The sequence below is a fragment of the Fundulus heteroclitus genome, chromosome 2 (genome assembly GCF_011125445.2).
Source record: "Fundulus heteroclitus isolate FHET01 chromosome 2, MU-UCD_Fhet_4.1, whole genome shotgun sequence".
NCBI classification, from domain to species: domain Eukaryota; kingdom Metazoa; phylum Chordata; class Actinopteri; order Cyprinodontiformes; family Fundulidae; genus Fundulus; species Fundulus heteroclitus.
The window spans coordinates 4899675-4924497 of record NC_046362.1 but is presented as its reverse complement, the minus strand read 5'-3'; the positions used below and the strand labels follow the sequence as shown (position 1 = coordinate 4924497).

Below are 24823 nucleotides of genomic sequence, written 5' to 3'. Positions count from 1 at the left end.
GAGTTTGGATAGTGGTTATTTAGTTTGAGACAGTTAGTTTGGTGTTTGGAGAGTTTAGGAGAGAGATAGATAGATCAGTGCTCTCAACTATCACGCATTGACCGTGTGACACACGCCTTTCACTGACTTCACACGGTCACACGCAACACATGACATTTCTCACACATAAAAATCTCAACGCCCATCTGGGCAACGACGATAAAAACTCCGCCTTCTGCTGAGATGTTTCAGCTTCTTTCACAGCTTGTGGCCATCAGTAATTCTTGCTGCAGTTCATGTTAACAGAGCAGCAGGAAGAGCGATCAGAGTTATGAATAATTTTAGTCTTAACCAGTGGTGAAAGTGAGCCGGTAAGGTCCTGTACCGCGTATACAGGAGGGGGGGGGGGGGGGGGGGGGGGGGGAAGAGAGCTGCTGCCAGATAAAGCCTTCATTCAGAACCAGTCATGGCTGCACTCTGGATCATAAAACAGTTCTGCTCACCAGATGCAGTTTAAAACGCTACGTCTGGTTATAAGTTGTTTATTAATTCTGCATTTTTTAACTACATGCACCGTATTTCTGTGCCTCAGCGCTTGCTCCTCTCCCCCCTCCTTTCCCTCGAACCCAGGGGCTTTTATCACCGTTCACCATTCAAAACGTGAATCACTACGTTTAATGTTCTCACACCCGTAGCAAAGTGTGCCAATTAAAGTCACTAGGAGAGTTATGGCTGTGTTTCATGATCTTTTGTTTTAAACTAAACAGAACCGTGGCGCTTCGGTGCGCTGCTGCCTTGCGCTTTAATTCAGGTGCGCAAAATTACGTTACTTGTAATTTGGGTGGGCGCTTTCATTTTAAAGAACTTGTAACATCAGGAGGCTGATCTCAGACCGGTCAGCTCCTATGATCACTGTATAGGAGCCCTTTACCGTTTTTATTTATGCATTTCCCCCCTGTTTATCCCTCGCACGCAGCGCACCATCGGGTAACATCCTCCCACCTCACCGCCCAGAGCGCACTGAGGAGAGCAATAGAGATTTGTCTGGTCGACTGAGATGAGAAACCTGTTGCTGTGAAAGGTGATATAGGTTATAAACTGTTACTGTCTAGAATTGCATTGAGCTGAAAAGAGAGGACACATCAGCAGCTGGATCATGCGTAAAGACGCAGCGGGAACCTCTGTGTGCTTCAGTGTTGCTGCTGAGGGTAAAATGTGGGACCGTATAGTACTGGGCCCATGCCATTTTTCATTGGTCACAGTACCCCAATCTGTACATACTTGCACTTATTTATTTATGCACCCCGGCATCATCTGTGCCATGTGAGCGTGTCTTTTCAAAGGCTGGAGAAGTATTATCAAAAAAGAGAAATCATTTGAAAACAAAAACTGTGGGGAAATTGTTGTTTCTTAATAAAAATGCATGAAATCATCCAAGTTACACAAGCATTAGCCTATTCACTACCCCTTCCCTAGTTCCACAAGCACTTTCATTGTCCTCTGCCTGATTAAGCCCATGCCATTTTTCTAGAGTCACAGAAAAACATTATTACACACCATGCCATATCACATGTCACTACTATTTTGGGAATAATTACACACAGAGAACACATTCAAACAATATTTTATTATACACATGTGTATACAAAATTCATGTAGACAAATTATTTCGTCCTACACCTTTTGTGAAGTCATTCCCAAGAGCCAGAATAGACAAAAATTCAATGCATCACACGTGTTAAGATACAGCTGGCTGTGATTTTACACCTGGCCAGTAGGTGGTGTCGTGTGCACATGAAGCATCAAGAAATGAACCCTTTCTCGAACCAGTTGGCTCAAGTGGTTCAATGCCTCATGAGGCTTCATCTCACCATCACTAGTCTTTGGTCACAACAGTTGCAGGTGATTGAATCGACAGGAGATAGGACTGGAACGGGATCCGGTATGAGACAGGAAGTTACCTTGAAGCAAGGAAAAAAGAACACAGTGAGCCCAGGTTTAAAGGAGAGCGAAAAAAACATGAACTCCTGAACTTGGGGGGGGGGGGGGGGGGGCTAGACGTTACCACTAAAGGCAAACACTTTGGCATTGAAGGACAGGCTGCATGCTCCTTTTAAGATCCACTGATGATGGTCGGATGATTTGCAGGTGTGTGTAAACAGGGCTGCCAACCATGCTCTCTGCCGCCATCTAGTGGAGAACTGAAAACACTGACAAGAGGTCAAAAACAGATCCCAACAGAAACTTGTAGTCCAGCTTGTGTTATACTGTATCTGACCTGTTGCTACTATTCCAATACAATGTGCTTGCCTCTGTAATGTTTTCCCTCTGTCTCTGCTTTCTTTCCAGTTTTTTTATTTATTTTTTTTTTAGTTCATGTGCAGCACTTTGAATCGTCTTGTTACTGAAAAATGCTTTATAGATAAACTTGCCTAGTCTTACAGCTGCCTTTGGGTTACTGTTCGTCTGACTGTTGAATAAAGATTAGAGTTTCTCCGGGGCCTCGTTTAGCGTTAGCATCAGGCTGAATGTATGCTGCAATAATAATCATAGAGCTGAACTCTGTAACTAGTTTAAATGGTCTCCACTTGACTGCCAGATATTCCAGGTCTGTGGAGCAGAAAGTTCTGATCGCTTTTGCGGATATTGCTAGGCCTCCGCCTCTGCTCCGCTTTGCTGCTTCAGTCCGGTCGGAGCGGCCTGCTTCCTCGACTGCGATGTCGGGAATGTTTACATCTAGTCGGGTCTCCGTGACTATCACTACACAGCTGTCCATCTTACATGTGGCGATCCTCAGCCGGATCTCGTCCAATTTATTGGGCCAGGAGGAGTCTAGGCAGAGCTGATCTTTGTGGGTTAGCTTTTAGCCTGGTGCGAAGGCCAGTTATTCATTAAGAGCAATCTAAAAGAGGTCTTTTCAGAAGCTGTCACTCCTTTTAAGATCATCATCTTGAAAAGAGGTGCTTCTCAACCTTGAAAAGAGTGAAAACCCTTCTCAGAAACACCATTAGTGGCTAAATGTACTTGCCATGCTCTCTGTGGAAAAGAGAGTAAAGAATGATAGATTTCAATAAGAAATTCATTGAAATCTTGCTGTCATGAAGAAGAGAAACATTTATGTTCAACTAGAATTTAGTGTTGTGAATCCTGACCTTTATTCAGCACCATGATCCCGAGACACATTTACCTTTTAACACTCTGTTGAGCTGGTTGAACAGAGGCGCTGCTCCTCTGTCCAGTTTTTTTTATGCCTTTACTTTCCATTTTTTGTTGGTTCTTTTGTCAAGTACAACTGCTTTATTCAAGGAGGCAATCACAGCAAAAATGCTTACAGGTGGGTGCACATTAAAACCAAGTAGATGAACCAGTGGAATTACCAGTGTGGCAAGTAAATGTGAAAATAAGCAAAAACAAAATAATTACAAGGATATAGATAAAGTTCACTGTTGCAACTCCAACTTGCTACGGAGGACAGTATGAGATGGAGTTGCTTTTATACTTCACAGCAGCAGAACTACTGCTGTCAGTTTTTCTGGGTGACGTTACAATAGATTTTCAAGCAATAGTAATACTGATTTGAAATTCAATGCAAGACACTAAGTGACCAATTTGATTCTTAATAAGCAAAAATCAAGTGTTGCTTTCATAATTACAGATACTGCCAAAGTCTAATAGCATGACATCAAAAATTAAAGCGTTTTCATAACTTTGAATTAGTAGTTTATAAATACATAGGTGTTGGTGCATCCTATGGGACGTGCCATGTTGCCTTACTATTTCTGATTACAGTAGCAGAAAGGGGATAAACTTTTCACTATCCGCTTCTATATGAAGATGTGCTGTCAATGGAGGTTATAAAACAAGCAAAGATGACCGTAGATCATTCTACTTGCTGCTTGCTTTTGAAATGGAGGAGCATACATACTCTTTGCCGCAGTTAGAGGGAGGAAAAGTAACCAAGAAAAGAAAAACAAGTAATATCCGGGAGAAAACTAAAGTCTACATCGGCATAGCTTTTACAAGGTGGAGACAATTCATGAGGGGGCAGGGATTTAAAACATATGTGGAGGATGCAGGCTTTCTGCTTTCTGCAGGTAAGACACACTACACTGTCTTCCCAGTGTAGAACTCTCTCCTTGAGGGTCCACATGCAAAGAGATGAGCGTGTTCTCCCCAATGCTGCCCAAGCAGCGGGCAAAAAAGGGCGTTTGTCCGTGGCCAGGGGGTTCTATAGACCAGTTCATTGTTATTGTTTTGATGCGGGTTTTCCGCGCATGCGCGCCGGACTGGTAGGCAAAAGGCGAACACAATGGCGGACGCAAATAGAGAAACCAACGAGTTCTCCGCGTATTTTTCTTCTTTAGATAACGTATCACAAGATCGTTTTAAGAGTAAGTTGATGGTTGATGGTATCAGATTGCCAGATCCACACAGCAAAAGCCTGAAGGGACGGAGCGAGTCTGTGAAATGCTGGCCAAGTGCTCCGTACCGCGACATATGCAGCTGCCTTATAAACATGCAGGCCAGTACAGACGAGAGAGCATGGATGCCCCTGAAACCACTGGACGGCTACAATTATTTTATATCGGGACATAGGCACCAGCAACACCCAGAACCCTATGAGGGATTAATCGGGTCAGAAAATGGATGGATGGATGGATGGATTTTCAGACATGTTTGTGTAACAGCAGAAAGCGGAGTCGGACACAGACCGCGCCTAAGCAGAGAAAAAGACCCGCCCGGTAGGATAAAAAAAAACATTGTTCACTACGGATTATTTTGGTGTTTTTGTCTTGTTAAAATGGGTGGGGGTGTCGGCAACGTTGCAGTGTAAACACAGACGTACTAGCGCGCGTGAACAGGGGCGTAATGCAGCCGCTGTCTGGTGAACATTATTGTACACTGAACAATAATAACTGTACAAGAAAACTAAAATGATGCGGCGTGCTGCTGCTGCAGCGCATCGACTCCGCTTCTCCCGGCCCGTGTAGCGATCGCCACCTCCCCTCCGCCGCTATTTAAGTAGAACAATGACTAGAGCAGAATTAAGTTGTATTTACCGGAGATGAAGTGTAGACTGCAAATTCTGTCTTAGTATGATGGGTCCCCCAGTCCATTGGGAGTGTCTGCCTGCGCTCTTTTCATTGAAAATATCCATTTCTTTCTTCGTCCTTCCTCCTTCGGTAAACGACAGAAATGTACATCCAACGATTTGGAATGCCTCTCTGTGCAACCGGGAGCACAACAAGTCGTAGGCATTGTTTAGATTCCAAAAATAAAGTAACTAAAAGTACGTTCTAAATCACCCATTTTGTCATGGTAGTAGACGAGAACAGTACTGTTTTTTGCCTACCAGCGGGACCCGGATGTAGCGCTGACGTCACCCGTGAACTGGTCTATACAGTGGCCCCCTGCTGTGAGAACAGTCCCCACAAGGAACTGTAAAAGTCTCACATTTCAGTAGCTTTAAACTTTAGTCTGATTTTATTCCTCGTATCTTGATTTCACAGCAGCGCTCAATGGCGAGGTTGTTTGTAATTCATTTAGCGCACCACAAGATGCTGCGCCAGTGTGTAAACCTCAACACACTGGGGCTTTAAGGTTTAACGATTGTGGACAACACTGCAAAGGTGCGTTCATATTGCCGCCACAATGTCGCCACTTTTGCTTGCTGCAGCTCATTTGACATTATTGCCGGTTCGCACAGCAGGCGACAAGCCAGAAATACAGTAGTACAATGGTGACACTTTCACTTCCCTGCTACTCCAACCTCACCACTTACTCTTCTCAAGGCTTGCTACTTTCTGGACTTGTCTCTTTAGTGATAATTGGTTGAGTCATACAACTTAGGCCGACCACAGACCGACACTATTATGGGGTTAAATCGTGGCCAAAAGTTTTGTTAACTTGGGAAAAAAATATTTTAATTGAAAAACTAAAACTTCAATTGAAATTTCTTTTTTTAAACCAACAAAACTTTTGACCCCAATTTAGCTCCATAGATTAACCGTTTTAAGCATTATGGTGTAACATTAAAACTTAAAAGACATCTGTGAGAAACGGTAAAGTAAATAAATCACTATAGATGAAAAGATAGATAAAACCAAAAAAAACACAAATAATATTGTTGGATATGTAAAATAATTAATTAATCCATTGGAATAAATATCTGGATCACAGATTTGCCTGAACAAATAAATAATGCAAGCTTCTCTGTGCCTGCACAGGTAGGGGTGTGTGACAGAAGCGGAGAGGGGAGACTCAACTTTCTGATCTGCTCCAAAGTTTACCTCACGGAGTAAAGATTAAGGGCTTTATGAGGAAGTATTTGCCTCAGCCATGGCAAGAATAACAATAAATTTAAAGAGCAGAAGCAGTTAAATATTTTTATAGGTTGGATATTAACACTGCACTGATTCGGCGTGTTCTTTGGGTTAGATCCAGAGAGGAGATGCTCGCTCTGCTGCACCTGTCTGCGGCAATCTGCAGCAGAGCGGACATCTCCTTTCTGCCTTCTCCCTTTTCACGCACACAATGGTTTGGTCAAGGGCCGTGACAAAATTTTTAAACAAAACACTTTTAGATACAACTTATAATAGCTTTCAATGAATGAAAAATAAGAGAAACCCCGTCTGAAAACCTCTGATCAACTGAGCCCATCTTTAACATATTTAACTAAAGTCTCTAGAACTATGGGAAGTTCCCACCTGCATAAAACTCTTCACCATCATCCCTATCCTCAAGAAACGGACCATCATAGGAATAAATGACTACAGACTTATTGCTCTGACATCTGTGGTCATGAAATCCTTTGAGCACCTGGTGCTGAGGGTCAGCTAGTCTGTAGGAAACAATAAGCATGTTTGCAATAACTCAACAGTTTTTTTTTACCCCCTGTATGTACAGACACACATTTAAAAAGCCCTTGCATTTACATACTTTTCTTACCTTTTCCCTGACCTTTTTATTTTATTTTATAGATTGTAGTTGCTGTTCTATATGTCTGTCTGTTTTTTTCATGATGTGACGTTGGAAATCTGAAGACAAATTCCTGGTTTGTATCCACAAACTTGGTGAAAAAAAGTTCTTTCTGAAGCTTTCCAGACAATTGGGCAGAAACAAACTGCCAAATCTTGTGCTATTTCAGAGATGATCACACCGGCTGACAATCAGGTAGTCCTCCTATGCATTTAATTAACAACACCTTGCTGATTAGTTTCCTCTTAAATATGATGGAAGCATTGATCATGTGCATAGTTTTCTCTAGGACTGTTTTTAATTTAGTTTTTCTGATTATATGTGGGAACTGCATGTTTCCAAAATGTTAATTTTTGTGGTATTTTGTACTAACTAGGACAAATAACACATTCAATCTGAAAGGTAAATGTTAAATCAGAGCCAGAAGAAGAACATCTGGCCACAAGTAGTTGAATCACACAGAATTGGTTGACAAATCCTCCATCAACGATATACAAATCAAAATCTTCAGTTTGATTGTCATGTTAACAACATGGTAAATAATTGCTGCTAACTTGTTACCTCTTACCGTTTATGGTAAGAGGTAACATTACTGGATGACCTTACTGACGCAAACAGGGTTAAAACCCACGTTTGCTTAGCCTGCTACACCACATTCTAATTTATTGACTGTCAATATAAATAAAATAACTGAATAAGATAATATGATTTATTGGTAAAGTAAAGGGATATGTTTATCAGTTGCAAAGGTGGGTAGTATATGGTTACATGTACTCAGTTACATTTACTTGAATAACTTTTAGAACAAAATACTTTTATGAGTAGTTGTAGTTCACTGTACTTTTTACTTTTACTTGAGTAATTTTCTTGTGAGAGTAATGCTACTCTTACTTGAGTAAAATTTCTGGTTCTTCTCCCCACCACGAGTAACTTGAGCTATTAGGAGATCAGGTGAAAATAGAGTAGATATTGTAGCTATATGCTTTTTATCCTTTCCTGACATATGCATTACCTAAAGGTTTGTAAATATTTGATTTTGTGAGTTGAATTTTTCTTTTTAAATCCTATTATTTGTTGCCCTTTTATTTTATATAATAGTTTGAAATACTAGAATTTGCACTTACCTTTCTGTCATATAATGTCATTTTCAACATTAAATCAGATGTTATGAGTTCAACTAGTTGCAATTTTACCAAGTACTTTTCTACTTTTACTCGAGTAATTCCTATGGATGACTACTTTTTACTTTTACTTTAGTAATTTTTGGGTACTCTACCCCACCTCTGATCAGTTATGAGTTATTCTAGGTGGCTGAAATGATCCCAGTTTTATTAATAACTATTTGTCTCCTGTTGTGTATACTGTTCCTCCTGTTTCAATGTCCATTTTATTCTCCATCATTTTGTTAGGAAATGTATCATTCTTAACTAATTTTACATATTTAATCAATTCTATTACTCGTTTTATTTTTTAAATGTATTTATTTGTGTGTGCTCATTGTCAATCAGCTAAAGCTTCCAGTTGTCTTTGTGTCAAAAATCTGAGGTAACGGTAACGCCCTAAACACAATTCTTTAATGTGATTGGTCAGCGCTTACATAGCAACAAAATAAGTGACCAATACGAGCTGTGGTCTGGCTACCCCCATAAGGCTGTGAGCTCGTTTCTATCTAGCCAGCTAACGCAAACAAACCAGGCAGAGGTGCAGGGTCGAGGTGTCTGTTTTTTGAGGATATCTTTCGACTTTTACGCTCTCCTGGCATTCGGCTTCAAAACTCGCTTTTCTTGTAGAAGGTCTCTAATTTCTTCTTGGGTACGCGAACAACAAAACAAAACTGAAGTTGCTTTGGTGAAGGTAAGTGCAGATTTATGCCCCTTTGCAAAACCGCACCGGCTTATCCAAAATGGCTTCTGCTAGCTTTCAGGCACGGAGCATCCGCTCGAGTTAAGCTAACTAGCGCATATTAGCTCGGGAGCCGGCTGGCAGCCTAGCTTAGCCACGGCTCGGCTGCTCTATATTCTAGTAGAAAATGGCGTCGTAGCCTAGTTACAGCGAGTTTTATTTACGTGCGGTCGTACGTGCATGCACGACTTTTAAGAATTTGCATATCATACGTTTAGAAAAACAAATGTGCCATTCATTTTTCCTCTACGTTAATTCGCATCCCAACGGGATGACATAAAGCACCGGTTGAGTGAAAAGCATCCGCGGCAGTCCATCCTGCCCAGCCCCGAGGCTCTGCACCAGAACACAACGCTAACGTGGGCTCTGCTGCTCATGTTTTGCACCCGTAATGGCGAGCCATTACAGTTCAGACCGAGGCGCTGGACATGCCAACATTTTTCCTTCTCTGCTGTCGGACAACGTGCTAGCACGGCCGCCCGTGCACCTTAACTTCACAATGTCGCCGCTAGAGTCGTGACGGAGCTAATTTCATGATTGCACAGCATAGAGAGCTAGCTAATTATTTATGTTAGCCGCTAGCATTAGCCGGTTAGCTGACGCAGCTTCTTCTTTGTTGTAGACAAAAAGCCCTATTCACGTTCCTGCATGCTGGCTCCCGTTATTCTTTGAGTCCGTGTTAGACCAGTGATGGAGACGCGTTGTCCTTGCATAACATCCTATATTCTATAATCCTACATGTAAATCCTTTTTGTTTTGATAACACAGCCTGCTCAATTTAATTTTCATTCATGACGGTACTGATGCATTATTTTTTTTCTTCCTCCCCACCCTTGTCTTCCTCAGCCCCGTTTTCCCCACCCCCTCCTATTATTCTTATTCTTTTGAGTATTCTTCATTGTCAAGCCGCCAAAGTGGAGAGTGTGATTGCAGAAGGGGGTGCTTCTCGTTTCAGGTAATAAATCCCAGAGGCTTTGCCCACTAACTGGGAAATAACTCATTTGTCCCAGGGTCGGCCCTATAATAGCTTTTAGGGCCGGGACTTCCGGCATTTAAAACAAAACAGGATGTGGGAATGCTCAAAATGGCTGTGGGCACTTCTCATTGAGAAAACCTTTTTAAAAGGGGGGTTGGGTATATAGAGTGGTCCTTGGGAGGGATCGAGGCCTTTATATTTAAGGGAGCAGAAGGTTGAGGACATTTGTGAAAAGCTCTGTCACAAGTTTGCGTCGTAGGAAACTTTATTTAGTTGGTGTCAGCGATCCTAACACTGGAAATGTTGGTGAAACAGGCTAGGAACACCCATGTAAGCTTTAAGTTAATGACTATTATTATGTTGTTAAATCCATACTGTCCAGTCTCTTACTCGTGTTTTTTGTTTTGATATTTTTTTTTCGTCTTTGTGTGCATCTGGATGCCTCGGTTTCCCTTTGACTTTTGTGCTCTAGAATGTCCCCAATGTTAGACAATAAAGGACAATTTTACTGCATCTCTAGGGGGTGCCGTACGTTAAAAGTCAGCTAATTGGCTTTTATTCAAACATGAGGACAGTCGTTTCAAGTAAAAAAAAAAAAAAAAAAATGGTCCCAGGTTTCAAAACTAAATTACCATGCCATGGTGGCATATGTTGTGGCCGAATTTTCTAAATGCAGCCAAATGCAGTTCAGTTTGGGAAAGCCCACCTGTTTATGGAAATTAAAAAACTAAAATGGAATTGCTTGAATTTTAGCAAGACTGATACTGAGGAAAATGTGAAGTTTGTTGTTGTTTGTTTTGACTTAAAGCTCCTCAGTTGTTGTTGTTGTAGTTCAATAGTTCTACTTCCATCCCATATAACCCCTGGATCCCTTTATTTATTTATTTATTTATTTATTTATTTATTAACGAATAGATTCGCCTCAGATTGTCGAGGACATTAATAATTCTATTAATGTCTAAGAGAAAAATGTCCCCGAATATTCACGATTAAATTTATCAAGTAAAATCCCAATTAGACCAACTTCTAAATGTCTCTGTGTAATTCTTTGCTGACATGACATTCATCAATCAGGAGCTTTTCTACTGGTTAATGACTTGTCAACGTTTAGCAGCCCATTTACATGTTTTCAGTTCAGTCTGCAATGACTTTCAGTCAGTGTAGAGACTTGTGATAATCGTACTTGTACTTGATTAATGTTATCATTTACAGAACTAATTAAGTGTTGAGCCAAAGACAGCAGTGATAAGGGATAAATGAGCAGTGGGAAAGGATCTTGCTAGACATTTATTTTCTGCAGTTAAACACATGGTGTTGTTTCCTTGACTGATGTCACTAATTCACAGCAGTATTCCTTCCAGTTTAGTGTTCAGAGTTATGTCTCTGATTGAGACGGCATTACAAGTGTCCGGTGTAAGAGATGAGTCGTTGCTTTGGTTGTATATGTTTAAATCAGCTAGCTGGCATTTACTGTCGAACCTTTCTAGAAATGTTGCACCTTGTAGTTGCCAAATGATGCCAGTTTGTGGCGTGAACTTTAACGCGTTCCTCTGCCAATATTTGCCTCTGCAGTGCTTCTTCGGGGGGAGGAGGTGGTAGGGGTGCACCTCAGCACTATCCCAAGACTGTCGGCAACAGGTAGGGAGATTTTGGTTGGGTTTAGTCTCAATTCTTATTAGTAAAGGTTGATTTGGCAACATGGGTTTTTATTGTTGGCACTCTAACGAAGAGCTAAAGAGCAGGGAACCTTTGTTTTAATAGAAGCTATAATTCCAGGAAACTTTGATTTGAATTGCCAGAAGTCCTGTGATGTAACTTATGTTGACTGCTGATAAACACGAGGGCCGTCTAGGTAGCTTTGACTCGGTGTGGTGAGAGATTTTCCATGATGTCCGGTAAAAGTCAAGGCAACGGGAAGATACGAGTTATTGGCATTGTGCAGTTGCTTCAGGTTTTGTCTCAGAACAATTACTCTTTGAAAGGTCTTTGTGTTCAGTTCTGCACAGCCCATGTTGTACGATTGTGTTGAACTGGGCCGCTTTGTGTGTCTGCAGCGAGTTCCTGGGGAAAACCCCAGGGCAAAGCGTTCAGAGATGGGTTCCTTCACGAAGCACTAGACGAGATGCCAACTCCAGCAACGAGAAAGAGCGACATGATGCAATCTTCAGGAAAGTGAGGGGGTAAGGATTTCTTTTTTTTGTTCCACTCATCACCATAATACAGAGGATTTAGGGTCTGGTTTACGCTGGAATACCATAGGAAATAAATTAAAATATGAACAAATTGGATGATTTAAAGGCAGCCTGACTTTGTGTGGACTTACATCGGCAGGATAAAAATATCAGCGTTATCTGAGCGAGTCTTAATTCTAGCTTTTCCTGAAGCCATTTCAAACCACATTGGAGGGCGGAGAAGTGTTCCTGGTACTCCTACGTTGTTTAGACCGCAGTCATTGGGATGACATGTGCTTTGCCAAAAGCACCCTGTCCCTGCCTGCATCAGCTGCTCTTTCTGAGTACAAAAGATGAGAAGATGACTATTCTAGTCAGGAATCTAAACTCACCACAGGATGCTGTGTGTGGCCCTGTCTGAGACGAAGGCTAACCTATACAGCATGTTTGGCTCAGAACTGTTTGTATCGGTATGAAAATTGCTTCTGCTTATGGTACAATAAGCAGTTTTAACAGATTAAAAAGCATTTCATGTTCTTCTTACCAGGTTTAACTGCTTTTCTAGTCTTGCTGCTGTAGTTTTACCCACTTGTTTTTGTTTTTCCAGCATACTCAACAAACTCACGCCTGAGAAGTTTGACAAGCTATGCCTTGAGCTCCTGAATGTGGGCGTAGATTCAAAACTCGTCCTTAAAGGAATCATCTTGCTGGTAAGTGAATATTTTTATTCCGTTTAGCTGTGCTAAATGGGGATGTGCTCGTTCAGAGTTGGCAGGCTGCTCTTAGTGACTCACAGCCACACGTTCTCACTCTGCTTTGTTTCATCAGATTGTAGACAAAGCCCTAGAAGAGCCGAAATATAGCTCGCTCTATGCTCAGCTATGTCTGCGCTTGGCAGAGGACGCACCAAACTTTGATGGCCCTTCATCTGAGATCCAAACATCCCAAAAGCAGAGCACAGTAAGTGACTGTGGCATTAAATGGGACTCACTCACAAAAACTGGAAAACTTTAGATTTAATTTAATGGTCGAAATATGTGAAGAATAAGAAAGTATAATATAGGAGGAAGATTCCAGTTCTGATCCCTTTGCGCTTGTCACCTTGGTACATGTTATATTAAATGGTAAAATGCAGCCATCTGACGGCTGGATGATATAGAAAAAAAGCACATCTATTAAATAGAAATCAAAAAACACGAGCTATTAATTGCTGCCCTGGCCATTTTCTGCTGTTGCTTAGAGACACATTTTTAAATAAATAACACACAAAGACTGAATTAAAACTAAACCCTTTTATTCAACAAACTTTTTACCAAAAATGCAAATAAAAAAATAAAACGTGCTCTATGAACTCTTTGAAGGGGGCGGAGCTTGGGTCTGCGTTTGTGATTGGTTGGGAGGATTTAATGACTAATATATCATGTAATAAGCCTACATGATAGGCTAGAATGCAGAAGGGAGGAAGGAAAACCTGTTTTTCCTATTGCTCCAGTCATCGAATGATCGATGCATATTGTTATTGAATCATCGTCCGGCACTACTCATCTATTCTTCTACCAAGCTGTCCATCCATCCTACCATCTTTCTCACTAAGTCAGACATCTGTCCATCTTTCCCTGCAGTCGGAGATTTTCCTAGATTTTCCATTTAAAGCTTGACCAGTGGGGAAACTACAAGTTCCTGAAACATTTTAATTAATGACTGAAAGCGCTTAAGAAATGTTATGGTACGCTCCCACTAAACGCAAATGTGGCATCCAGATTGCTTGCTTTACGTGTTATCCTTTATATAGAGTCGTGTTCAGGAGTGAAACAATGCAAATGGATGTATTACTAGAGATGCAAACGACACGATTATGGTGAGTAGAGTGAGACAGAACCCACCGGGACTTTTGCAGGAATTAAAAATCTGAACTTTTCTGTCAAGTAGCATCAACCAATCAGGGACTGGTTGTTATATATATCGACATGGGATGAAGTAAGGAATGCTCTTTAGAGGTCTGTGGGTGGCTTTGAGAAAAGCAGTAATTTAGCCCTTAAAAGGACCGTTTAATCATCCAATCGTCCTCCTCGTTTTCTCCAGAGCTGGTCCCGGCCTTCCAGCCGCCGCCTCTGCTCGGTGCTTTCTATACCCGGCCTCTAGCTCTGCTCTCCTGCTGCTCCTGTCTGAGCTCTGGAGATAGTCACGGCCGTCTTTGGAAGATCTGGTGGATCCGCAGGGACGACTTTCCACATTAAATGCAGCACCGTGACTCGCCCGGTGAAATCCCGGTCCGCCTTATTCAGTCCGACAGTCAATCGCATAGAAGTTCCTCCTATTTGATGACGCGGTTAAAGCAAAGGTTGGCCATGCGAGTTGCTGGTCAGATGTCAAAGTATGGAATCGCGTTCAATGTGAGCGCACCTTTAGAACGGGACGGTGTGACGTTTTGACCTTTGGGAGCCAGCTGATAATATCTTCACATGGCAGGTTATGGACTAATCCTTTTTTCCCGTCAGACCTTCAGAAGACTGCTGATATCCAAGCTTCAAGATGAATTTGAAAACCGCACAAGAAATGTTGAAAGTAAGTATACATGATGGATTTGCTAAAGGCCGCTGACAATGTAGAGGCGTGGAAATTTGTAATCCTGCAGACATGAAAATATTTTGTATTGCTGTGCACAGCCGGTCAGCTGGCTTATAGGAAGACTGCTACATTTTTCTTTTTAACAAAAAAAAAACAAAAACGGAAGGACTGGCTACCAGAGCTGATGCTCTGACGCGGTCATCTTTCTGCTTAAAAGAGCAGCAGAGCATAAACACAATGGTCTGCACACTTTGCTCTTAGAGACACCTAAAGTTAACGACCGTTTAGTCAAATAAAAGTTACGGAAAACATTGCTGTAATCGCTTTATTTGGTGGCAGCAGGAATGAGTGTCTTATATAAAAGCAGTCTGTCGATGTTGCACATTTTAGTTTCAAGTGTTTGTGTAAATCCAGTGAAACTGATATAATGACCTGAAGTCTTTGGTACCGTGACTTTCCTGGTGTGGTCCGTGCCTCGACTGTGACTGGTTGTTTTGTGTCAGAGCCATTGTTGTGCCGCCCGGCTGCTGCTAACCTGTTCTTCCTTTCAGTCTATGACAAACATGACAACCCTCTTACTTCTGAGGAGGAGGAGCAGCGTGCCATCGCCAAGATCAAGATGCTTGGCAACATTAAATTCATCGGGGAACTTGGCAAACTTGACCTCATCCATGAATCTATCCTTCATAAGTGCATCAAAACAGTGAGAGCAGTTTCTGTTTAAGGAAGTCACATTTCATGGGCCTGACTATAACAGAACCTAGCCATGAGGCTCACTGTGACCTCTTGCCTTTTTCTCATAATTGTTTCCAAAGCTTCTGGAAAAGAAGAAGAGAGTCCAGCTCAAGGATATGGGAGAGGATCTGGAATGCCTCTGTCAGATAATGAGAACAGTGGGGCCGAGACTCGACCATGAGAAGGCCAAGGTAAGAGGCCTTTAATGAGCCGCGTCCGCTGCCGGCATGATTGGGTTTAAGTTAATCTGAACGGACAGCATTTCTACCTCCTCATATTCCCACGTTTAATTGGCCTTCAGGCTAGAACCGTAGGAGTAAAGCCTAGAATATGGTTGTAAGTGCTGCTTCTGCTGCGTTCCCTTGTTGTGTGTCAGCTGTCACTTTGTGTCAGGGCTTAGGTCACCATCTGCTCCCAGCTATGCTCGGCACTCACCGCCTCTCCTTGTGCTTTAAACAGTCTTTAATGGATCAGTACTTTGGCCGTATGCGATCCTTAATGAACAACAAGGAGTTGCCTGCTAGGATCCGCTTCCTGCTGCAAGACACAGTGGAGCTTCGTGAAAACAACTGGATCCCCCGCAAGGCCTTCATCGACAACGGACCAAAGACGATTAACCAGATCCGTCAGGATGCAGTGAAAGTATGTCACGAGATGCAGCAAATTCAGTTATTTAGCTCAAACCACATAGTTTCATAGTTTCCTTTAAAGGTGCAATCATTTATCAGACGGTGTCATGATGTTCTTCCCCAGGATTTGGGTGTTTTCATCCCAGCACCCATGTCTCAGGGGATGAGGATGGACTTCTTCCTGGAAAGCCCTTTCATGCCCAACAGAATGAAACTGGACAGGGAGACACTTGGGGGATTGGCCGACATGTTTGGACAGATGCCAGGTGTGGCTTTTTGTTCTTGGCTCGCTTCATGTTCTTCTTCTATCCAATCACTTTGAATTGGAGTTGTGTTCTAAATGATCACTTTTCTCCCTCCAAAGCGTTTGTGTAATCCGAGCCAATATCTCCTCTGCTTCTGTTTCTAAGGCAGTGGGATTGGAACTGGGCCGGGTGTTATTCAGGATAGGTACTCGCCCACTATGGGACGCCATCGCACCAACCCACTCTTCAACGGCCACAGCGGCCACATCGCGCCTCCTCAGCAGTCGCAGTTTGACATGGTGCCCAAGTCTTTTGTTAAGTCCAACCAGGTAAATCAGCTCAGAGCGAAGCGTTTCATTCAGCTGTTTACTGGTCACATTGTTAAAAAAAAGCAAATGGCAGTAAATGTACGACTCATTAAGCTGTCTTTACTGTTTGGCAGGTTCAGAACCAACATTTCCTCAACCAGAGCCAGAACCACCTGAGCCAGCAGCAGGCTCCGTCCAAGGACATGCCTCCACGTTTCAGCAAGAAAGGACAGCTCAATGCCGATGAGGTTTGTAGAACTGGCTGCTTTAAGGTCTCGTTTACAAATTGTCTGAATTTAAAGGGACGGCGGCGGTCTTTTGGAGTGAGGTTCTGTTCAAAGGTTAAAGCAGTTGATATCTTTGTTGCCATGTCCAGAGGCTTGAGCTGACTGTAAATCTCAAGGCAGATGAGCGTTCACACTGAGCCTGGTTCTGGTTCTGCTGGAGGTTTTCCTCTCCACTGTCGCTTCATGCATGCTCAGTATGAGGGATTGCTGCAAAGCCATCAACAATGCAGACGACTGTCACTGTGGCTCTACATTCTTTCAGGAGGAGTGAATGCTGCTTGGAGAGACTTGATGCAACCTGCTGGGTTTCCTTAGAGAGGAAACTTTCTCACCAATCTGGATGATTTGATTGAATTTGACTTTGTAAAATGCCTTAAGATGACACGTGTTGTGAGTTAGCGCTATATCAATACAATTGAATTGAAATCTGATGGGATAAAGTCCAAAGAAAACTTCTACCGTCTAAAATAAAATAAACTTCTCTCAAAGGGTGGATTATGCAGACGTTATTCTAAGAAACCTTTAAAACCACCGTCATGTTTGCATTTAGGACATTTTGGAGACTGAAGTTTTTTGATAGTCCATCCACCGACTTCAGCCTCCAGGTTGTGAACTAGTCACGACGCCAAGCGGTTTCTACTGGAGCTGTTTTGAATCTGAACAGAACCTCACTTTAAAACAACCAAAGCAATCCCTGCTTAAGCACGAGGCTGCTGATGCACTGATGCAGACACGGCCGTATTAAAACGGCAGTAATTACTGCACACGCCTCTTAATGCCCGGTGATTATAAAAAGACGCGTTATTCTGAGGAACACAACCTGCTATCAGTCTCTCCTCTGCTCTCTGCTCTGTCTACATCTCCACGCTCTCCTGTCCCTCCTCTCCTCCTCTCCTTCAATCTGGTAGCAGGTCCGCTGACTGCGATTATGAGATATGAGGGCATCGCTTATCATAAAACACACATTTAGATCTTTGTTCCCACCAAGACTGAGTCCTTTGTATGCTCTCTGCTGCTTGGTTCCCTAGATCAGCCTCAGGCCTGCTCAGTCATTCCTCCTCAACAAGAACCAGGTGCCCAAGCTTCAGCCTCAGATCCCAAACATGATGCCTCCCAGTGCCCAGCCCCCACGCACCCAAACCCCTCCACTAGGACAGGTAGGGCATGAGGAGGATTCAGGATTTGATTTCTCACATGTTGGTCTGCAGATGGACACTATGCCTTTTTGCTTCAAATGATGCCAAAGTGCTTAAAATAATCCCCGGATCTCTTCCCTAAGCCTCCACAGCTTGGCCTGAAGACCAACCCTCCACCTATCCAGGAGAAACCCCAGAAGACCAACAAGAAGCCGCCTCCTGCCAAAGAGGAACTTCTAAAAACCACAGTAAGAAAACCAGAGACGTTTGACTGTTAAATCTAATGATAGAAACCCCGAAACATTTAAAGAAGCGTTTAACATGTGTAAAGCTGCCAAAGTACTGTTCTGTGTGAGGCCCAGCAGGTGGTAAGAAATGGTCTACTGAGTCTATAAACAGAGGAACCAACATTCCTGTTGTCCTTTACTACCAACAGCGTCTCATTTTGCTGTTCTTTCACGTTCTCCTCAGGAGGCGATCATGACCGAGTACCTAAACACCAAGAACCTGACTGAAGCCGTGAACGGCGTGCGCGAGATGAGAGCACCGAAGCATTTCCTGCCAGAGATGCTCAGTAAGATCATCGTGTGTTCCCTGGACCGACCCGACGAAGACAAGGAGCACGCCAGCACTCTGATCCACACCCTCCGCACCGAGGGGCTCATCACTGGAGAAAATTTCATGCAGGTACAGAACGCCACCATTCAGCAAGTCAGTCTGTTGGAACGCAATAAAGCTGAAATATCCGGCCAGCAGAAAGGTTTAGAACCAGCTTACAGCCACAAGCTACGATGCACGATGATGGGATTCTGGCAAAAATATTTTTGATTAAAAATGCACATTATTATTATTATTATTATTATTATTATTATTATTATTATTATTATTATTATTATTATTATTAATGATGTAAGGTAATTCCTGTACTGACAAATGGAAATCAGCCTCTGCTTTAATTGGGTACATTGAGTTGTGTCGCACTTCAGCTGCTAATATCATTGAAAATAAGTTTCTGCTTTAACTTGATTCCCCTAAATAAAGTCCATAAAATGAAAAATGATTGCAAAAAATGTGGAAAAGCTCAGGTGGTCCAGGCTCTACGGCACTGTAAACAGAGTTGGCCATCATGATGAAGCCGCTCATCCCTTCTGATTAGGGTTTTTTGTTTTTTAACTCGTCTATTCAGGCTTTCCTCAACGTTCTGGACCAGTGCCCCAAGATTGAGCTGGACGTGCCCCTGGTGAAGTCCTACCTGGCCCAGTTTGCGGCTCGGGCCATCATAGCAGAGCTGGTGAGCGTGGCGGAGCTGGCTCACCCCCTGGAGAACGGCACCCACTTCCCGCTCTTCCTGCTCTGCCTGCAGCAGACGGCCAAGCTGAAGGACCGCGAGTGGCTCACAGAGCTCTTCCAGCAGAGCAAGGTCAACATGCAGAAGATGCTCCCAGGTACAGAGCGCCCGTCCTCGCCCCGTAGGGTAGAACCCGCCTCATTTGGCCGAGGCTGCGGCACCGGCATGGTCCATCGCCCACAACACGCAGACAGACAGCTGGTGTATAGAAACACTGCATGGATGTAGTTCTGTATGTGGAGAAAGGACAAAAAGAGGTTGGTTCACAGCAGTGTAGTTGGTGATCAGCTCATTGTGTTAGAGAGGCAGCCTAGGGGAAGAAACTAGACTTGTAGCCTCAGGTTAGTCAGTCTGTCTGCAGAGATGTTGGCCCCAGACCCACATAAGTCGTTTGATGCTGTTCAAGGCTTAGCTGAACGGGATCCTGGCGTATGTTCCTGGCTGGTGGAGTCCCAATGCTCTAGTCATTGTTCTACTTAAATAGCGGTGGAGGGGAGGTGGCGATCGCTACACGGGCCGGAGAGCCGCCGCTGTCTGGAGCAGCACCCGCTTCCTGCAGCTCCAGACAGCGGCAGCTCTCCGGCCCGTGTAACGATCGCCACCTCCCCTCCGCCCGTTCACGGGCGATAGTACTTCTGTTTACGCTGCAATGTCGGCGACACCGCCACCCATTTTAACAAGACAAAAACACCAAAATAATCCGTAGTGAGTGATGTTTTTTTAACCTACCGGGCGGGTCTTCCTCTCTGCTTTGTGCTGTTGCACAAACATGTCTGAACATCCATCCATCCATCCATTTTCTGACCCTCTTAATCCCTCATGGCGTCGCGGGCATTTGCTGGAGCCTTTTTTCTGATATAAAATATTTGCAGCCGTCCAGTGGTTTCAGGGGCTTTCGTGCTCTCTTGTCCGTACTGACCTGCGTGTTTATAAGGCAGCTGTATGTCGCGGTACGGTTGACTGCATCATCAGTGACGCCATACTGCAGTCGATTCAGCAGGGGACCCGTGATCTTCTTCAGATGCTTCAACTCCAGTCACTTCCTGCCTGCAGACGTCAGGACAACCAGTCTGTAGTCATTTAAGCCGGTGGCGGCGTGTGTTTGTTGGGGAGCCTTCAGAGCATGAGGGAAGCTCACACAGCTCAGATACTTGTTGGAGATGTGAGGGGTGATGGCGTCCAGTTGGTCAGCTGATTGGTCGCCTTTAACGTTGTACCGGATTCTGTAGCCTCCTATGTTCTGCTCTGTGCACCCAGCAGGCATTACTATGTAATAAGCTGTCACAGCCTAGAAGGAAGTCCACTAGCAGTAGATGAAGATGGAGGCCACCTTCAGACCGCCCAGCAGTCACCTCCTTTCCCTCCTCTTCCTTTGGACAGAAATCGATCAGAACAAGGACCGCATGCTGGAGATTCTGGAGGGGAAGGGCCTGAGCTTCCTGTTCCCGCTGCTAAAGCTGGAGAAGGAGCTGCTGAAGCAGATAAAGGCAGACCCATCTCCACAGTCCATCTACAAGTGGATTAAAGACAACATCTCGCCCAGGCTTCACACTGACAAAGGCTTTGTCAACATCCTCATGACGAGGTAGGCTCAGACTGTGTGAGCAACTCCAGATGCTTACACAATCATTCATTTATTCCTTTAACGATGTAAACAAAACGTCCCAAAAACAACCATAAACGTTCAGCTGATGGAAAGGAATCAAAATGTGAACTACTACCACTGACCCAGTAGTTAATGTTGTTATTATCAGAAGGCCCTGAGTTTAAGCGCACCGTGTTGGGATGGTCTTCCAGTTTCCTCCAGTACATCTCCCAGGAGCTGTGCATGACGGAGGGCGACGATCAGCTGGCTGCCCCCCCCAAGGAGCAGCTGGAGCAGGAGAAGCAGCTGCTGCTGGCATTCAAACCCGTCATGCAGAAGTTCCTGCACGACCACACCGAGCTGCAGGTCAGCGCCCTCTACGCTCTGCAGGTGCAATGCAACGCCAGCGGCTTCCCTAAAGGTGCGCCAGCCCCAAACAAATCCAGTCAATGTTACACGTTTCTGTGTCTCTAAACGCTCCCTCTCCTACAAGGTATGCTGCTGCGCTACTTTGTCAACTTTTACGACATGGAGATCATCGAAGAAGAAGCCTTCCTTGCATGGAAAGAAGACATCACCCAAGAATTCCCTGGAAAAGGAAAAGCTTTATTCCAGGTACGTCTGTCTGAACTAGAGCTGCAGCCGCTCAACAGAATTACCGGATTTTTTTGGACTGTAGGTCGCATTAGTCAGAAAATGTGTCATAAAGAGGAATAAAACATGTATGTCGTACCGGACTATACACTTGTTTTTTTTATTCATTTCACACAATCCAAAGACTAAAAACTGCCATTTAATCTGGTAGCACAATTCAATTTTACTGCTGCATCCACAACCGGCTGAATAATTTGGAAGATCCCTGGGAGGAAGAATGGGGAAATCGGCACAACAAGCCTTCAACTCCAACCAGGAGCATTTCAGCGTACCGGCCGTTACGCTGAAAGTTGTCAAAATTACGCTGAAATTAGACTGAGCGTAACGGTGCTACGTGCTAAGCTAACAGGACAACACGCATGTTTCAGAGTATCATAAAGCTCACAAACATCAGCGAAGTTATAACCCGCCCACACAACAGAGCTGTAAGCTAGCGCTAGCTGTTATTAGCTTCACAGACAGCCCAATAACAGCATTCTGTCACAGCCTGGGCCTTTCAAGCTGCAACACAACGCTCTGCTGCGTGAATGCAAACAGTTAAACAACGTACAAACATGTGGTCAGTCTTTGTCGTCTTTAAGGTTAATGGTTCAATAAATTTAAGTGATTCAGGAGCAGCGTAGTTTTCACAAGCCTATTTTTCCTTTCTTTTCAACCAGGCAGTCCAGTGGGGAAACTGACAAATCCAATTTTCCCATATAGCAAACGCACCATATTAAAGCACTACAACGCTGCAGTGGCCACAGTAGTCTTTAATGTAGAACTTGTTAGACTTGGCGTCAGAGGAGTTTAGAGAGGAGTGAGAGGAGGTTCAGGCTGGTGGAGCTGATGCTTTCAGCAGGAAAGACTGCAGCAAAGCTGCTCTGTTTTAGTCTGTGGAGCCTTCGCCCCATCATGCTTGATACTGAAATGTTAGCAGTGTTTTAGAAAAGCTTTCTTTAGAGCAGGTTCTCATCTGTTTTACAGCAGCTTATCTCAGACATGATGTGCAGTCCCCTCTACTCTGACAAAAAAAATCCCAATCACAGCAGAAGGGGAAAAAATGGTTTTATTTCCTACTGCGGCTCTTAAGAATGTGAATTGGCTAAAACTGGATCAGCGGTTCAGAACTTTACCAGAGCTGGAAACCAGCCACTTGTGCATGTCTCCAGTTCAGTGCCACCTATAGGATTATACCAGAAAAGCGACCGACTCATCCTGTTTCCGTTTTCCTCCTATCAGGTAAACCAGTGGCTCACTTGGCTGGAGACGGCAGAGGAAGAGGAGTCTGAGGAAGAAGCCGACTGAGAAACCATCATGACTTAGCTCCACCGTTTGTTGTTCTTAGACACACTTTTTTTTTTTGTCTTGTTTTGTTTTAAACACCACGCTTGATTTAACCACTACCACATGGCACCGAGCTGCTTCTGTGTATCTAAACTGAGAGCTTAACGTGTGGCGCTGACCTGTTGCCTAATGTGGAGGTTTTGGATCCCCCCCCAAGTTTAAAGTGACTTTACCCTGTTTCTGTTCTTGTTTTTGGTTGCTTTACTTTCTCACTTTCCATGGTTGTTTTTCCACTTATTTGAAACTTCTCACCTTTTTACTTTCCTTGAAGCGATAAAATAAAAAGCTCAACAGATTTAACTCCAGCTATGAAACGGTCTTGATAGTGAGCTGCTTTGTGATCGTCCACCTTGGGGTGAAACCCTGAACGACAACAGTGATGATTGGATGATCCTCAGAGCGAGAGAAGCAGGGCAGGGTGGCCAGATGTGGCCGGCTAAACATTTGTTGGCGTGTTAAATCAACCATGCTCACAAAACCCATTTTTGTTCCCCTCTCTGTTTCAGTTGAACAGTCCTCTGCATGATCAGGAGCCCCCCCCCCCCCCTTTATCTCCTACGTGTTGTGTATGACGAGTGGTTGCAATACTCCAGATGTTACGACAGTTTAATAAAGCTGTAATCATCGTTGTCACGCCGAAACGTTTCAAACTTGCCTGTTTCTACCTCTTAGTTAGATGGGCTTCTTGGTTTTGTTCCGGGATGATTATGAGAATAAAATTGAAGTGATATTGAGTCAAAACAAAATGGTTAAGCATTTCATTTAGTCCTGGCCTAACTGCACGCTGTACTCTTTAAAGTATACATTTCCAAGGAGGCTTCACATGGTTTACAAGTATTAATTGTTTTCAAGAAGGCGAAGTCATTTCTGCAGCTTAGTAACCCACTAGAAACCTACCCATAAAAATGCAGTTTTGTTGCAGAGTTGGGAATGATGGTGAGAAAGTGGCTTATTTTTATTTGACTTCAATATAAAAGTGGCTTTTTTTTTTTTTTTTTTTTTGGTGGAAAATAAGACTGAAAGGTAATACCTTGTGTTTTCTTACGTGTAACAGCTAAACAATTAAAATGTACCCAACATGCCCAGGAATTGCGCTGACAAGCCATGTGTATGTGTAGGGTGATGGATTTGATCTTATTGTAAGGTATTCATAATTATTGTGCACCTCTGTTGCTTTAATGTCAATAAAGTCCAGTACATGAGAACCAGTACTTGTTCCCTTTTTTTTGTCACAACTTCTCTTTATACATTTGAAGTGAGATGAAACACATTGTTGAATATGTCCTTGGAGGAGTGGATCGTTACTCCTGGTCTGTGGGGATCCAGAAGTATTCCACCTTCCTGCCTCTGCGGGTCGGAGCAGAACCTGGACGGTCCCCTTCGAAGGCGGGCAGTTCATCAAAATGACTGGGACCCAGGTCCCTCCCTGTGTGCGGGGCCGAGATCCTCAACATGGTCCTATGGAGGGAAGATTTAAGATGGTTAAACTTTTTACAGTGTGAACAGATCCGCTTTCAGCTAAGGTTTTCCCACATCTGACGAAGTTATAGTTGGTGTGAGGCCCCCTAGTGGCCACAGCTTCCACAACACCAACAGTTTCACTTAACGTTTTTATAATGTTTTTTTTTATTACAAATTTAGCGATTTACTGAATACACAAATAATTGAAGGTTCAGTATAACCATGAACTGGCTCAATATTTAGTTGTACTGTGCAACTTGTCTCTTGATCCCTGGTTTGGGATAAATGGGCCTGAGTCCATGTTTTCTTGTTTTAAGGGTAATGTGGCTTCAGCTGAGTGTTCTGGGTCTGCCTGATGAACTCTGCAGCCACTTGACCTAAAAGGAGTAATCATGCTTTCATGAATCCATAAAATGTGTCAGCATTTCTGATCAGGCCAGTTCAAGTGTTTTTTAAAAGGGCTTGAGATCCTTTTAGGTCAGCATCATTAAGTAAATGGCTTGTTGGTTGAGCCCCTCCTTTATTCTACTGGTAC

The 24823-nt window shown here is 43.5% G+C and overlaps 2 protein-coding genes and 1 non-coding gene across 5 annotated transcripts in view; 2 read left to right on the top strand and 1 right to left on the bottom strand.

Moving 5' to 3' along the window:
- The first annotated feature begins 9705 nt into the window (after positions 1-9705).
- On the top strand, positions 9706-24032 carry eif4g2b (eukaryotic translation initiation factor 4, gamma 2b). Its single transcript, XM_012863645.3, has 19 exons — positions 9706-9814; positions 11890-12015; positions 12614-12716; positions 12835-12966; positions 14505-14571; positions 15126-15277; positions 15390-15500; positions 15769-15951; positions 16063-16204; positions 16349-16512; positions 16626-16739; positions 17807-17935; positions 18058-18162; positions 18386-18601; positions 19101-19359; positions 20643-20847; positions 21060-21268; positions 21341-21462; positions 22723-24032. Exons 6-19 carry the CDS (start codon positions 15194-15196, stop codon positions 22786-22788), a joined length of 2109 nt encoding a protein of 702 aa, XP_012719099.3. The 5' UTR covers positions 9706-9814; positions 11890-12015; positions 12614-12716; positions 12835-12966; positions 14505-14571; positions 15126-15193; the 3' UTR covers positions 22789-24032.
- Positions 17554-17723, top strand: LOC118557353. The gene has a single exon (XR_004927826.1). It is a non-coding gene; the product is annotated as a small nucleolar RNA SNORD97 (small nucleolar RNA).
- LOC105927020 (trichohyalin) overlaps positions 23809-24823 on the bottom strand; it is a 28696-nt gene continuing 27681 nt past the window's right edge. For all 3 annotated transcript variants that reach the window (XM_036146103.1, XM_036146089.1, XM_036146098.1), the window contains one exon: positions 23809-24285. In XM_036146103.1, the coding sequence (XP_036001996.1) occupies positions 24129-24285 (157 nt within the window). In that variant the 3' untranslated portion in view covers positions 23809-24128. The remainder of the gene's footprint in view (positions 24286-24823) is intronic.